The 16,820-nt window shown below is 38.5% G+C and overlaps 1 protein-coding gene across 2 annotated transcripts in view; it reads left to right on the forward strand.

The window, feature by feature from the left end:
- dok7 (docking protein 7) overlaps positions 1 to 13,888 on the forward strand; it is a 58,366-nt gene extending 44,478 nt beyond the window's left edge. For both annotated transcript variants that reach the window (XM_008115922.3, XM_008115923.3), the window contains 4 exons: positions 3,466 to 3,508; positions 5,495 to 5,566; positions 6,628 to 6,777; positions 8,155 to 13,888. In XM_008115922.3, the coding sequence (XP_008114129.2) occupies positions 3,466 to 3,508; positions 5,495 to 5,566; positions 6,628 to 6,777; positions 8,155 to 8,300 (411 nt within the window). In that variant the 3' untranslated portion in view covers positions 8,301 to 13,888. The remainder of the gene's footprint in view (positions 1 to 3,465; positions 3,509 to 5,494; positions 5,567 to 6,627; positions 6,778 to 8,154) is intronic.
- Positions 13,889 to 16,820: the final 2,932 nt, after the last annotated feature.

The following is a 16,820-nucleotide window of genomic DNA, read 5'->3' on the forward strand; positions in this document are numbered from 1 at the left end:
TTTGGCTGATGAGAGAGTTAAGTTCATTAGGGATGTTGCTGTTGTTGTGTGTTGTCAAGTCGTTTCAGACTTAAGGCAACCCTAAATCTAAAGTTTAGGGTGGGTGGCAGGTAAATGACTTTGGAGGGCCGCATTCAGCATGTGGGCCTTAGTTTGGGGGGCCCTGTGCTAGAGGAATTAGACTGATGGAATTGGAAGAGACCACAACGACCTTCCAGTCCAACAACCTGCCATGCAGACACGCATAATCAAAGCACCTTGGAGAGCGTTTGGAGGGTGAGGAATGGAAGGCATCACACAAGGAAGGAGGGGATAAGAAACTGTTCTTCTCCTGCTCATAACAGTTATAGTAAGTATCCTGAAGGAGGAGCTAGCACTGAAGAAATCTATGTATTGAGTTTGTACTTGTCATTAAGCAGCAGGAGGGGGCAACATAGGACACATTTGTAACTCCTGTCACCAATCAGCCGCCCATTTGTACATCTGGGTAGCATGCAGCAAATCACAATATTCTTTCAAAATAAAATGCTTTCAAGGCTACTTGCTCAGCAGTTAGTTAAAATTAAGGCATTTTGGAAAACTGCAGGTTGTTTTGCTGCCACCGTGTTGGTGGAATTTAACAGTGCAGGAGAAAAATTGGTCATGAGAGAGTGCAACAGGGATAGAGGGGACCATTGTATCCCCACTACGTTATGCAGTGGGTGGGGGATTCAGGAAGAACAAAATTACAAAGGAATCTTTTAATGCACATTCTGCCTTTTCTAGATCGCTATGAAATCTTCAAATTTTAATCTGGAAGACCACCTTACAATATATAGGATAGCAGGGGCAGAAAGATAGTTGTTCTTTTCGGTAGCCTGAAATTTCTGACCAAGCAAAGTCTGAAAAGACCTTACTGGAAGTCTCTCTATTCTGACTGTTGCCCTGAACTAAAAAAAAAATATCATTTTATGGTTTGGGGGATACTCTGGCATTTTTGCTGCAAATATCACTTGAGATCCTTTGTTATTAAACTGTCATTCATGATTTCATTGTGTACATTCTTTGAATTTATAGCTCATCTGCAACTTCTGTGTCAAAAATGTTACTGTACATACTGTGTACATATTGTCAAGAAGAAGACAATATCTCTTAACATGTGACTGGCTTCAGAATTCTGTGCGTGGCTACTCTGACATAAGCCCCTTGCAACCAAAACTTATGTTTCATTCTAACTGGCTACCCCTCCCCAAACATCAGAACATATTCAGGGAAATGTTTCATCTATACAAATGTTTACTTCTAGCAACAGTTCTATTTGCTTCAACTGTTATTTTCTCAATTCCGTTTCTATAATATGAATCAGTTGTAATGCAGCTTTCTAGCTCATGCCTATGGAAAAGTAATACAGTAGAGTCTCACTTATCCAACATAAACGGGCAGGCAGAACATTGGATAAGCGAATACGTTGGATAACAAGGAGAGATTAAGGAGAAGCCTATTAAACATCAAATTAGGTTATGATTTTACAAATTAAGCACCAAAACATCATGTTATACAACCAATTTTAAAGAAAAAGTAGGTCAATACACAGTAATGCTATGTAGTAATTACAGTATTTATGAATTTAGCACCAAAATATCACGATGTATTGAAAATATTGTCTACAAAAATGCATTGGATAATCCAGAATGTTGGATAAGCGAATGTTGGATAAGTGAGACTCTACTGTATATACTTTGCTAGAGTTTCTTCCAGTCTCCTTGAAAACATGGTAGTTTGCTCCAGAAGTGACTACAGTTGCCAACTTAATATATTAATGCCAATTTCACCAATTTGTAACTCTCCATAATCTCAAAATATAGCAGAATTTTGTGTTGCCAGCAGCCTTTTTACCCTTAACTCTGAGTCTTGCACCAAGAGATTCTCTTCCAGATAAATAAATATGCATGTTTGGTATTTCCCTTTAAGAGTATTTTGCCTGCAACACTGGGCATATTTCGCAGCTTTTGTTTTTAAAGTACAGTATTGTGCTAGAGGGGAGTGTAGATACTTATCTCTATATTAATTAAACAAGCTTTTGCTTTGATCTGCTGATATGCTTTAATCAGTTTTGCATTATTTCATTTGTTATTTGGGCATTGTTTTCATGATCCTCTGTAGCAGCTTCAGTTGGTTTATCATTGTGGTTATTTTCAGAACTTACTGTTGCCATACAATGTGTTTCCCCTGTTTTATAAAAATGCACGTGCAAGTAGGTAAAATGCATGATGAACTGCCTGTCATTCTTGGGTCTCTCACTCCACATTAAAAACACTTCCAAGACCATATAGCATGCTTCTTCAGACACTGGCTGAGTTTGCTTCATTCCACCTACCCCTTCTTCCTACTTGGGAAAGGACAGAGCCAGTGGCTGAACAAGTGGCCTTTCCAAAAACCAACCAATTTCTTTTGCCCTCTGCTTGCTGTATTGTTCAAGAGTAGAAGCAGACAAAGCAAATGTATGGCTTTCCCAAGTCCTTGGAGGAACAGCTCTCATGAAGGACTACTTCTTGGCCAAGTATCTTTCTCCATGCAGTACAGGGCATGTGGCCCAATGCTTTCTTTGCATGGAGAAGAGGACAGACAACAAGTCTTGGGTGAGTGAAGATGATTTGAAGAAGGAGCCAGATCCTCCAGTATCGGCCAGCATGCCAGACTGGCCTGAGGAAAGACTGGCCTTCAGAATCCATTGCTTTTCTATGGTAATAGATGAGCAGAGCACATCCTAGCCTTGTAATCAATGTCCATTGTAAATATTCAATAATAACTGAGGCATGAGATTAAAGTATCACTTGCACTTGTCTGGGTGAATATGTGCCATATTTATAAGATGTATGGATCAGTATGAATATGATCACAGTGACTTAGTCATTGCGTAATAATTATTTTTTAATGTGGAACATCCATTTTGGTGAATTCTGTACCATTTATGGTACATAATTCTGAATTTGCAAGGACATAGAAAAATAGCTTGTCATGTGCATTTTCTACATATAACTCTGTAACAAAATGTGAAAAAAATTCTGTTCCTAGTTTGAAAGTGTTATTTCCTGTTTAACTGCGTGGTACTTACTTTGAAAGTAGTTGGTATACTCCAGAAACTTCTTTTTTGTGGCTGATACAAACTATGTTGAATTGCCTGAGACTCTATGAGATGTTCATTGAAAAGCTATCGCAAAATGTGCTGCAGGATGTCCCGCAAAAACAAGTTTTTCGCAGCTTAATAAATACTTTCCATGTTTTTATGAGAGAACCATTTCAGAAATGACTTTTATAACCCAGGAACAAAAATTATGTTTCATAGTATAATTTTTAGAGATAGAATACAGCTTAATGGTTTATTGGAAGAAGATATATTTGTAATGCAGACTTTTCAGTGTTTTAGGTTTATAAGAAATTGATTCATTCTAATATTGTTTTCATATTTTTGTCGATTTTTCAAAGGAAACTTCAGTTTTATCATCTGAGGTCTTGTCATCTAACCCAGGTAAGAACATTTAATCTAGCTGTTGAAAATTCCTAATTTTAGTAGTCGATTTTTAAAAAAATGCAAATTAAGGTTCAGTTCACCAGATTGTAATGTTTGTTCATGTACTTAAAAAGACACCAAAAACCTATCATCTTAAGGTGTTTCAGTACTTAAGATCCTAAAATGGGGCTGTCAAACTCATTTTCACTGAGGGCCACATCAGCCTTTTGGTTGCCTTCAAAAGGACATTTGTAATTGTAAGACTGTATAAATGTGACTATGTTGCCCTGGCATTGAAAGTGTCACAGGCCTCATAAAATGACGTGGTGGACTGAATTCAGCCCACAGGTCTTGCGTTTAACACGTATGTCTTAAAACTAGCTTATATATCCTGTGTTGCCTGGGTTAGGTATTTTGTAATGCTGCTTAATAGAAATAATCATTGTTTGGTTTTGGATTTTATAAATGGCTCCATTCAAAAATATATAACCATATAATGGGACCATTTATAAAATTATACAGCGGATAAGGTGCAACTTCCATTAGTCAAAAACCTGGTCAGGCTGCAACTCCTATCAGGTTCAGATATGGCTGGCTATAACTCCCATTTCCCCCAGATCTGGTGAGGTGGAATTCCCATCAGCCCCAAATCTGTTTGGTGTTGAACTCCTACTAGCTCTAGATCTGGGTAGATAAGTCGAAGGTCTGCTCTTAACTAGTCAGACATGTCAGCCTTTTTGTTGGGCTGTAACTTCCACCATCCACAGGCTATGTAGAGAAGGGGTAAAGATATTGGGAGATGCAGGCTGGCAAGTAGAGTGAGCTGTCTGGTTGATTAGGATTGGGTAGGATTCACACAGCTCTTTAAATGTGGGTAGATTTGAACTCAGTCATCCTCTATCATGCCCCCTTAACCTCACCAGTATTTTAAGTTGAATCATGAAGGATATGTATGCCAAGTGTGGTCCAGACCCATTGTTGATGGCCATGACATAGCTCTCTGGATGAACTACACATCCCATCGTCCTCTGTCAACTCCCCCTAAACCCTACCAGAATTTTAAGTTGTATCCAGATGGGTATGTGTACCATATTTGATACAGAGTATTTTAAGTTGAACTTTTTTTCTTTTTGAAATTATTTTATTAATTATTTGACACAAAGAATCTAATATACAATTAGAAAATATACATTCAAAAATAATGGGATGTTTATAGATCTGTATTCAAACTTGTGTTAAATATGTATGACATACTCTACCATCACTCAAATTCAAAACATTTTCAAAGCAAAATTATCAGCTACTTCTCCCCCTCCATATCATATGCAGAAATTGTAATGTTAATTTTGAAAAAAGAAACTCCTTGCAAGGCAGGGAATATATCTTCATGATCGAGAGAATTTCAGAATATGTCTAAACACATCATGCTTACATATCGCATTAATAAAAAAATAACCCCATAAGAATGGGAACAGACAATAAAATATTTTCTTGTGGTTTGAGCTTTTTGACTGTTTTACACACACCAGTACAGATAACTATAACTATAAAAACCGAGTTTGCATATGTTGAAAGATGTTTAAAATCATAGTCAAATGTTTCATTAGCATTATTCCAACATATTTAACCTTTTCAGGAATCACTTATTTCTAATTTTGTGACATTCCAGCTTGTCCAAATAGCAATACGTATTTCTTTTTCTTTAAATATTTCTTCCCTTTCCGTCTTCTTGTTTTTCCTTTCGTTCCCCTTCCCTTCCCTTCTTTTCCTTGACAACCACACATAATACCTTTTCTGAACACAAACTTAACGTTCACATCTCAAGAGTTCTACCATAATACATGTACTATAGAAAAGAAAGTCACACCAAATAGTTCCAAAAGATTCTTCATCATGACATAGATAGATAGATAGATAGATAGATAGATAGATAGATAGATAGATAGATTATAAAATTATTCTTCAAGAATGGATCATGTATATGGAAATCTGTGTATTTTATAGGGCCTAAAGGAAGCTATGAATTGATGATACCACTTACAGAGTCTGGCTCTCCACCTGATCCTGAAGAAGCTGGTGAGTAAACTGACTTGTTAAAGAGTATTTGGTGAAGTGGTAATTTCATTAAAACAAGAAGATAATGGTTGTATGTATGGATAGACCCATTTCAGAAGGGGAAAAATACTCTGTGTGAGAAGTTTATTTCACCTGGAGACATAGAAAGTGCCCAAGTGTGAATATTTATGAATATTTAAGAAGGCCATCAGCAGAATTGCAAAGAACACTGTTGTCGAGGAAATGTCTTTTCCCTTGATTATCCTACTGGTAATTAGAAATTTTATCTTCCTTTGTCCTAACACATTTTTTAAAAATACATATACCAAGCTCTTCTTCCTTCTAGATTTGTATTCATAGATCATTTCACTGTTACTAGTTTTGAGAAGCCTTGCACCTGATAACAGAATAAATCATAAATGAGATCAAATGAATTTAATCTGCAGATTTTCAGAAATGTAGAAAGCATAATGGTGACAAGTAATGATCAAGATTTTGGCTGCTAGGGAGAGAAATTTATCGTTTCCTCTCCCCTTCGGTTTTTAGAATAATTCATTCTTTAAAGCCACTTCTTGCTCTTGGGTCAAATCTTATACAGTACTTGGCGCAAATGGAGAAAAGGGTTAAATGTAAGGAAAGATATTAAATTCCACTCCAGAGCTGCTTCCCACAGTTATATTGATGCCATTTATATTTTGATTTTTTTTTTGCAGGCTCAGTCTCACTCCCAAGAAGAGTCTGGGGACTTTGTAAAATACAGTGTCTCCCACATAGGCCCCTTCTACACTGCCATATAAAATCCAGATTATCTGCTTTGAACTGGATTATATGGCAGTGTAGAAGGGGCCATTGTTTAATATTGCCCTTGCTTATGGAGCTCTTGAATACTCAGACCGACACCTTCTTTTCTGTTCAGATGAATAAGGCAGCCCTTTCAGACATGAGAGGTTAATGAGAACGTGGATTCAAATTTCCCATCTTGTCTTAACATGAAGAAAAGGTTTCATGTCCGTGTTATATTTCTTCATTTTTTTCAAAGTTATTGCTTTTTAAAAGGCAGTTTCTCTCTCTTCTTTTGGTAGGAGCAGTAGGTTATTCAGCAGATCCACCCACGTCTGATCGACTGGGCAATGAGATGGCTACATATGTTAATATTCCTACCAGCCCAACATCAAAGAAACAGCTTCATTACATGGAATTGGAACTCCAGGAACCTAGTACAAGCATAAGAGGTAGCAATGTTTCACAGTGAAACAAACCTGTTTTTTGAACAACTTTTACACTACTATTTTTTGGTTGAAATATGGAGTTAAAAGACTTATTTTGAGGTATGGGCAATTTCAGTCCCATGAGGCCTTCAAAACCCAAATAGTTTGAAAGGTCTTGTGAATGAGGTTAGTTGAGAATTGTGTGGGGCTGGCAAGTTTGCCAGACTTGGCCTGATGGAAGGGCATGGCTTCTCAAACAGCCTGACATACTATGTCTGCTCTACTGGGTGCAGGCATGTAGCCGGGGTGCCTGAAGCCCCCCCCCCCCCCGAAATTCTCAGGGTGGTCCGCGAGAAGGCCTTACATTTATTATTTAAACTGTTATGTTTATTCATATCATGATCTGATCACCATGCTCAATATATCCCATATGCATGGGGGTATTGGGATAACGATACAAAAGGTTTGCTCTCTCACCCAGACTCAGCCCCCCCCCCCCCCCCCCGAACCAAAATCCTGGCTACCCTACTGACTGGGTGCATTACATTCAAGGGCAAATCCAATTTCTATAATTTGCACCTTCAAAACTGAGGTGTGCATTACATTTGATGGTGCATTATACTCAAATCAATAGAGTAATTTCTTTAATATCAAACTTTGCACATTGAAGCCTAAGAAGAGGAGGGCAAAAGAATATAAGATGTAAGAGGACTGGTTAGTTGTTACCAAAGAGTGCAATTATTTTTTTTCTTAGTGAAGAGATAGCAGCACTATAGTATTATATAATCCATTGGGGAAATGTTGAAGTGGGAAGAAATAGCTATACTTTATCCTTTCCCCATTTCAGAAACCCACCATACTCTGAGGTTTTAACAAGACTTCAAGATTTATGCCTAGGGAAGGAGAGATAAATATGACGGGGGGCAACATGCCCTCCACTGTCCTCCAATAAGAATTCCTGAAATTTTGCTTCAGTCCCTAACTTTCTAGTATTACGGGAACTTAGAACTGCAATTAAAAAAACAGTTTCGGCATCCTAAGAAAAGGGGATGGCCAAATTGCAGAGGAAAATATACACAGAAAATATAGAAGCAACAATCACCTCACTCTTTGCACTGTTAGAAATTTGGAAACTGAAGGAAGATGTCATTATTTTGGAGGCCAGTCTTCCAACCTCCTGCAGTCTTAAGCAAGCACTCCTGTTCCAAGTTGGAGATGTTGTGTTGTGGTTGGAGTCTGAACAAGCAATTTCTAGAAATGGTTTTCCAGTATGAAAAGATGCTCAACTTTAGTTTTGGACAGTGTTGCAAGCAGTAAGGTGAATATTACATCAATTTTATGTTGCCTGAAAATATTTTGACTAGGTTTCACACATCTCAATGATCTGTTTTCCCATCACAGGGAGTGAATCAACCAAATATGCACAGATTGATATTACAGCAATGGAGACAGCACATAAAGTGGGAACACAACATGCTCAGTTTCGAGAAGAACGCCTACAAGAGCTTGAACAAAAGAAGAAAGGCAGCCAGTCATCTTCATCTTAGAAGAAACAGTGCATTAACCCTGTTTGTACATGTTTTATGAAGTTATTAATTTAACTAAACACTGCCGTTGTTTTTCAGAACTGCACCAGATTCATTCCAATTTATTGATTTCTGCTTTGAAAACTGGTAGCATGGTTTGTGTGTGTTGTCTGAATATTAAAAACTGGTTGTAAACATATGTAATAGATCACATACTTTGTATTTTTATCTGATTAAATCATGTATCAACTGCACATGATTTTTAAACAAGCATTTAATTTAAAGGAATTTGAATGAGATGTAAATGTAGCTAAGTATACAGATGTTTTGCTTTATACAGCATGTGTATTGACAAAATACCGTGCTTTGTTAAGAGATAAGATGGCTTTTCGTGTCAGTTTTCAAAAGTGAAAGCTATTATTACTACTACAGTCATTCCTCCACATTTGTGGGTTTGACTTTTGTGGATTTGATTTTTCACAGGTTTGATTAATATGTACTCTCTAGAAATGTCAGTGGAAGTTGATCACTAAAGTCAAGCCACAGTGCCTTGAGATTTCTAGAGAGGCGTTATCTCAGGTTAAGAAACATTGTTGTTTTAATTTGTGGTTTTCCCACCCCTGCACCCCTAATTCCAGGGAATGTGGAGGGCCCACTGTATTATGATTGACTTTATTTATATCCTATTTTTTCAGAAAAATGGGACTGAAGGCATCTTACGAATTTAGATAAAGTAGTTAAAACATACAAAATATCAGCATTAAAATAGAATTGAACTACTAACAACATTTAAAAACAATTTACAATTCAAAAGCTTAAAATGATAAAAACTAAGGGAAACTAGCAAAAATTGTATGTGTACTATATTTATGTGTTATGGATTAGATCAGGGGTTCTCAACCTTTTTAAACAAAGGGGCAGTTCACAGTCCCTCAGAATGTTGGGGGGGGGGGGGGGGCAGACAAGTTTGAAAAAGACATGAAGCAATTCCTATGCGTGGACTGTACATATCTTATTTGTAGTGCAAAAAAAATGAAAGAACAATACTATATTTAAAATGAAGAACAGTTTTATCCAACATAAACATACCAGTATTTCAATGGGAAGTGTGGGCCTGCCTTTGACTGTTGAGAGAGTCAAATTAATTACTATTGTTGTTGTTGTGTGCCATCAAGTTGTTTCAGACTTAGGGCAACCCTAAGTTTAGAGTTTAGGCTGGAGGTGAGTAAATGACCTTGGAGGGCCACATCCGGCCTGCGAGCCTTAGTTTGGGGACCTCTGGGTTAGATGAAGAATGCATAGGACAACCATAATGTTTGGAGATGTATAGGACAACTATGTTTCTTTAATCCAGTTTTTGTAAGCAGTGGGTTAAGACAGTGTCGATGTTCTCCTTGCAGAGCCCCATTTGATCCAAACAAATGCAACTCCAGTAATAGAAAAAGCCTCTTCTCTGCAGCCTTGAATGGCTCCTTCTGAATTGTTCTGGAGGATCCTCCAAACATCTGGATTTTTTTTTAATTGTGTCAGAAGCGACTTGAGAACATACTGCAAGTCTCTTCTAGTGTGAGAGAATTGGCCGTCTACAGAGACGTTGCCCATGGGACGCCCGGATGTATTACCATCCTGCTGGGTGACTTGTCTCATGTCCCCGCAAGCTAGAGCTTACAAACAAGAGCTCATCCCATCTCGTGGATTCAAACCGGCAACGTTCAGGTCAGCAGTCCAACCAGCACAAGGGTTTAACCCATTGCGCCACCATGGCTCCTTTGCCTCTGGAATTGATAGGGAAGAGGTACAGTGCCTGGCAGGGAAACAACAAAGAACAAATATCAGCTTCTCTTTCTCTGTTAGTGGAGGTGACCTACAGGATAAAAGCCACTCTGCAGAATCTATTAGAATCTGACCGGCAATGTTACTATGATAATGAATATAATCACTGATCTGTTTCTGCTTACCTATGGGAGAAACGGCACTATTGCTAGGGTACATTCACAGCTTACATAATTTTTAAAAATTCAAAGTTTTTCAATTTTTAATATAAGCGACAGTGTACTACTATACCATTGTATATAATAGGACTGGGTTATTTTGGTATCCATGCCGTGTATGCATATATCACACAACAGCAGCTTTTATTGGCACACACAAGCAGAATCACAGTGGAGAAATGTCTATACAACAAAAGGAGGTCATGGATAAAAAAGAAACAGGATTAAAAATTACAAAAATCTCAAGTATAAAACTTGCAATAGTCTCACAAAAGAATGCATCAATTGTTAAGGAGAGATGGAATTTTATTACACTCTTGCCATTGGGAACACTCCAGAAAACTGGAATTCCTGTATTCCAATGTATCGTTGAAGGCTTTCATGACCAGAATCACTAGGTTGCTGTGAGTTTTCCAGGCTGTATGGCCATGTTCTAGAAGCATTCTCTCCTGATGTTTTACACACATCTATGGCAGGCATCCTCAGAGGTTGTGAGGTCTGTTGGAAACTAGGCAAGTGGGTTTTATATATCTGTAGAATGTCCAGGGTGGGAGAATGAGCTCTTGTTTCTTTGTGGCAAGTGTGAATGTTGCAATTGATCACCTTGATTAGCATTGAATAGCCTTGCAGCTTCAACGCTTGGCTGCTTCCTGCCTGGGGGAATCCTTTGTTGGGAGGTGATAAGCTGGCCTTGATTTTTTGTTGTCTGGAATTCCCCTGTTTTTGAGTGTTGTTCCAACAAACTTCACAACCTCTGAGGATGCTTGCCATAGATGTGGGGGAAAGATCAGGAGAGAATGCTTCTGGAACATGGCCATACAGCCCAGAAAACTCACAGCAATTCCTCTATTTCATCTGTACCGTATCACGTACAGAAACCAAGTCACATGAACAAACCCTTTTAGAACATCCCATATTGTTGTATCTCCCATCCAAATGAGTGGATGGCAACGCTACCTTTTGTAGTAGCCAAAACTCTTATTTGGGTGGGATTAATCAAAATGCGAATATCCTGGAACCAGAACATTCCTGGAATCACACTGCAGCGGATACCAAGGGCCCACTCCTCTTTTTCCCACCCCAAGCCTCTGCCTTAAGTATTGCTGTGAATCTTGGTCTGAGTCACAGTACAAGTTAAGCCAAAAAACACATCATCACTCTGAATGTTTGAGTGTGATTTACTGCTGTTCTTTGCCAGTTTATGTTGTAAATAAAAGCAGTGTTAGGTCAAGAATATGCAGGGCACCAAACATCATCAAATGAAATTAAATTTGTGCTGTTAATTTGCCAGCCAAGGGCACCATGGATGAACCAAGTAATAATTTGTAATTTACATACAAATCAGTTGAAAGTGTATTTTGTTTCATCTTTTTTACTGCTTTGCTTGGACTTTTGAATAACGGCGTGTATAGTGATCTCATCTCTTAACAACAAAGTTGTTATATCAATTTTCTAGGGTGGTGGTTTCTTTTTTACACAAATCGTTTTTTTCTACAAAAGCAGCATCTTTTCTTTTTTTGGTGTTGAAAGCAATTGGTCCCTCTGAATTCAGTGATGTCATATAAAATAAATGAATCTTACAGACTATCAAATCTAGTTTACTCTTTTACTCTGTAGAAGGGGAGACATACATTACACAGTCCAACAAAATATTCCTTTTTGGTGTCTTGGTTTTTAGACCTATTCCTGGAGTTATTTGGGGCACTGATTCAGAAATTGGCATTGGACAGACCGCACCAGCTCTAGGTTCATAGATATGGTTATCATGATTTTCTATGGGCGAGCAGATAGTAACTGTGTCTCAAAAACTAGAGCTGATAGGAGGAAAATTTTTGGTATACCTAGAAACAACTGACATTTTAGGCACCAAAATATGTATTGGCCAGTGTAACTCATTTATGTTGATGATAGTATTTTCTTCCTTTACTTCATTATGCATGTAATATTAATTTTGGTTCAGCACTTGAGAAATGGAAGAGATAATATATGCAAAATTAATATCTCCTCAAGAAAATATGGACTTGCATTTATACTTTGCCGTAAAATTGGTTCCAAAAATAACAATGGAAAAGAATTACTATTATTTTTTGTAATATTCAATAGAATTTTATAATTATTTTAAAAATTGAAACATAACATGGAATTAGTGATATTTCTTTCTTTTTTCATTCATTCTTTCTTTACCAAAGCCTAATAAACTAAAGTCACTGTCTTCTATTAACCATTTCAACATTTTCCATAGCTTTAAAGTCATAAAAATCAGCATTATCATTTTAGGGAAATATATTTTAAGATAGTCTATGTTCTTTGCCCATGCTTTGTGTTTCTTGCAGCATATTGTTTTCTATTTCAAAGGCTTACTGGAAATCAAATCAGCATTTTGGCTTCCTGTATTGAACTATTGAAGAAATGATCATCTGGAAATGTATTGCATTTTTATTTTCATATTAAAATGTGGACACATTTCTTTTAAAAATGCAACGTTTATTGTTTTTCATATCTAATGGTTGACCTAATATACATTAAATTATAGACAGACCTCTGATGAAAAAGACTATTTAAACATTTTATACATGTTTTAAATGTGTTTTTGAGTGCTGATTCTGAAAAACATTATAAAAATGTAATCTGCACAATTCTTTCACAATTTTTATTACAGATTTCAGTGTTTGTTTTGCTCAATCATGTACAATAAATTTGCAGTTAACTGGCCCCATGGCGATAGGTAGATGCTGGATGAATGTAGTTTCTGTTTCTTTGAGAGTTACTATCAAAAACAGGCCTAATTCTATACCCCATACTATATCGTAACATACACTTTGTATTGACTTGATATTAATGTTGAAATACAATAATTAAAAGCAATTAAAGATAAAGACAAATTTAATGCAATGTAACCCCATTTTACTACATTATAAAACAGCTTTGTGAATAGAGTGTGTTATTTTTAGTTAATTTTTATAGCTAGTTGCTTGAGTTCCAGTTAACTGTCTCCTGTATTGCGATGCCTTTGAAAAATCCTGCAAATCTCTTGGGAAGGCAGGCAAAGAAACATCCACATTCTGAAAGAAGCATTGAAGTGATGATCCTTAGTTGACTGGCTATGTTGTTCAAATGCCCGGTCACTGTTTCCCAAAGCAGTTACTTTACTCTTAGTTCAAGAATGGAGAGCAGAATGTCAGTGGACAGCAAAAGAGATTTACAGACTGGCTTAAAACTAACCTTAAAAATATGGAACTGGTAAGCCCTGGCACTTGAACGTTCAAACTGGAGGTCAGCTGTTACCAACAGGGCTATGGGTTTTGAAGAGGGAGAAATAGAGAAATGCGACAAGGAAGGAGCATCAAGCCAACTCTCATGACCACCTTCCATCTGGAAATGTATGCCTTCAATAAGAAAGACCATGCATATCCAGAAAAGGTCTCCACAGTCACTTGCAGACCCACCCCCAAGACTCTACCCTTAGAAAACTATCATACTCAGCCACAAGTGATTGCCGATGATGACAACAACATGGAAACCTCAAAGCAAATTGTGAAAAAAATGGTCGTTTTTGTATGTAAAATGCTAAATTTCTATAAAATCAGCATACATATAAAATTATTTTATTATCCACAATTTTGCATGCCTGTGTTATTGCTGTAATTATTGTTGTACTAGATTTCTCAGCATTCCTCCATTGACCACTTTTAGGATTGCTGTGCGGTTGCAGTTCAGTACACTCCGGAGGGCCAAACAATCCACACTCCTGCTGTAAACAGATGGGTTGACTGACTTGGAAAGATGGTTTAGGCTGTAGTCCTTCACACAGGGCTGTAGCCCGGGTATGTGTGTGTGTGTGTGTATTAGGGGTTCAAATGCCCCCTCAAAATTTCAGGTTTAAAAAAAAAACCTGGTTTACTCATGAATTTTTGTGCTGGTACGGCTGTACCAGAACCTTCAACTTTACTTTCTTGCTGCAAATGTTTGCAATCATAGGACAGGCCATCTGTCAATCATAATTAAGTTTGGTTCCGCCCCTTGTTCAGGGCTCTGGGAGGGAAGGAGCCATTTTTAAGTTAGTCTCACTTAGGAAGCTAAGCTATAGGACGTAGGCCAGCTCGTCCTGTAGAAAAGCTTCATATTTCAAGAACATCAGGGGATATAGAACATCCAGAGATATAGAACATCCGGTGAAGACATTAGACAAAGAACATCTGAGGAAACAGAAATCCCAGGGGAAAAGTCCCAAAAGCTCTGGCTGAGAGCTTACAGCCTCACAGCTCCTGAGGGAAACAGCCCAAAGTTTCTAAAGACTCAAAAAGAGAACAGCATCACAGATCCATGGAACCCCAGCTGAAACATCTGCATCCTTGGCTGGTAGGTCCACTCGATACCCAGACGCACTTGGAGTCGGCAGTGGGTCCCACATCAGCTAAGCCCATATTGATAGACAGCCTGGGAGAGGTTATAAGAGGGTTTTCACAGTTATTCAAAGCCAATCGCCTGTCCCTTGGGGACAAGACTAAAAGGGCCAACAGTTTATTAAGGAAACCTTGAAGTATTATTTGACTCCTGGAAGATTTATTATTTGTTCATCAATAAAGACCTTGTTATTTCATTAAAGACTCAAAAGGCCATCCTTTCAGGGAAATCCTCAACAACCTTTCTTTAGGTGCCCTGGCTTCCTACTGGGCATAAAGTATACGTCCTATACCCAAGACAATCAGTTACAGGCCCAGCGCGTGACAGAACAATTTTAACTGATTAACCAAAGCCTCATGAGTGTCCAGTGAAGTTTATCTGTCTTGAGTGTCCACTGAAGTTTATCAATGGAGCCTGATTTCTAAATTATGTCATGATTCGCTTTAAAAAGTTTCACCCCTGGCTGTGGTCCTGCCTTCACATATGTACTTACTTAGGAGTAAGGCCCACTGACTTCAATGGGACATCTCATATACTATCCCTTTTTATTGTTAGAGATGGTGAAGTGTCCGCATAGATAAATTGTACTCCCTGTTAAAGTTTAAACAAAGGGAGTTAAAGATGAAATTGGAGCACTGACATTGGTAAGAAATCCCAGCCTGACTTTGAGATCTACAGGCAACCTTCCTGTATTGTTTTAGATACAGCTTAAATTAAACTAAAGGCATGGCCTCTTCTAAAACCAGACGATAATTGCTGCCTTTAAGGCAGCGACTGGCAGGCGTGACTGGCGGGGACGAGTGACAGGTCCTTCTCGGTGGTGGTCCCACGGCTATGGAACTCCCTCCCCAGGGAGATCAGATCAGCCCCCTCCCTCTTGATCTTCCACAAGAAAGTGAAGACATTAGACAAAGAACTTCTAACTGAGCTAAAGCTCAAAAGTGACATGCACAAGAAGTGGAAAAGGGGAGAAATCACCAAAGAAGAATTCAAACATATAGCCAACACCTGTAGGGAAAAGGTTCGCAAGGCTAAAGTGCTAAATGAGCTCAGGCTTCCCAGGGACATAAAAAACAACAAAAAGGCTTTTTTGCTTACATTGGTAGAAAAAGGAAGAAAAAGGAGGGCCACTGCAAGGAGAAGATGGAGTGATGGCGACAGGGGATAGGGAAAAGGCAGAACTGCTTAATGCCTTCTTTGCCTCGGTCTTCTCACAAAAAGAAAGCCACCTTCAACCTCAGCAACATGGAATGGACGAAGGATTGAGGGAAATCCAACCCCAAATAGGGAAACAGGTTGTCCAGGAACACCTGGCCACTCTAAACGAATTCAAGTCCCCAGGGCCAGATCAGCTACATCCAAGAGTATTGAAGGAACTAGCGGAAGTTATTTCAGAACCACTGGCAATTATCTTCGAGAGTTCTTGGAGAACGGGAGAAGTCCCAGCAGATTGGAGGAGGGCGAATGTGGTCCCTATCTTCAAGAAGGGAAAAAAGAACAACCCAAACAATTACCGTCTAGTCAGCCTCACGTCGATACCAGGCAAGATTCTGGAAAAGATCATTAAGGAAGTGGTCTGCGAACACTTAGACACAAATGCGGTCATTGCTAATAGTCAACACGGATTTACCAAAAACAAGTCATGCCAGACTAATCTGATCTCTTTTTTCGATAGAGTTATGAGTTGGGTAGATACAGGGAATGCTGTGGATGTAGCCTACCTGGATTTCAGTAAGGCCTTCGACAAAGTCCCCCACGACCTTCTGGCAAACAAACTAGTAAAATGTGGGCTAGACAAAACTACGGTTAGGTGGATCTGTAATTGGCTAAGCGAACGAACCCAAAGGGTGCTCACCAATGCATCGTCTTCATCTTGGAAAGAAGTCACGAGTGGAGTGCCGCAGGGCTCCGTCCTGGGCCCGGTTCTGTTCAACATCTTTATTAACGACTTAGACGAAGGGTTAGAAGGCACAATCATCAAGTTTGCAGACGACATAAAACTGGGAGGGATAGCCAACACTCCAGAAGACAGGAGCAGAATTCAAAACGATCTTGACAGACTAGATGGGCCAAAACTAACAAAATGAAGTTCAACAGGGACAAATGCAAGATACTTCACTTCGGCAGAAAAAATGGAAATCAAAGA

Source organism: Anolis carolinensis, chromosome 5 (assembly GCF_035594765.1).
Source record: "Anolis carolinensis isolate JA03-04 chromosome 5, rAnoCar3.1.pri, whole genome shotgun sequence".
In the NCBI taxonomy this organism is placed as follows: domain Eukaryota; kingdom Metazoa; phylum Chordata; class Lepidosauria; order Squamata; family Dactyloidae; genus Anolis; species Anolis carolinensis.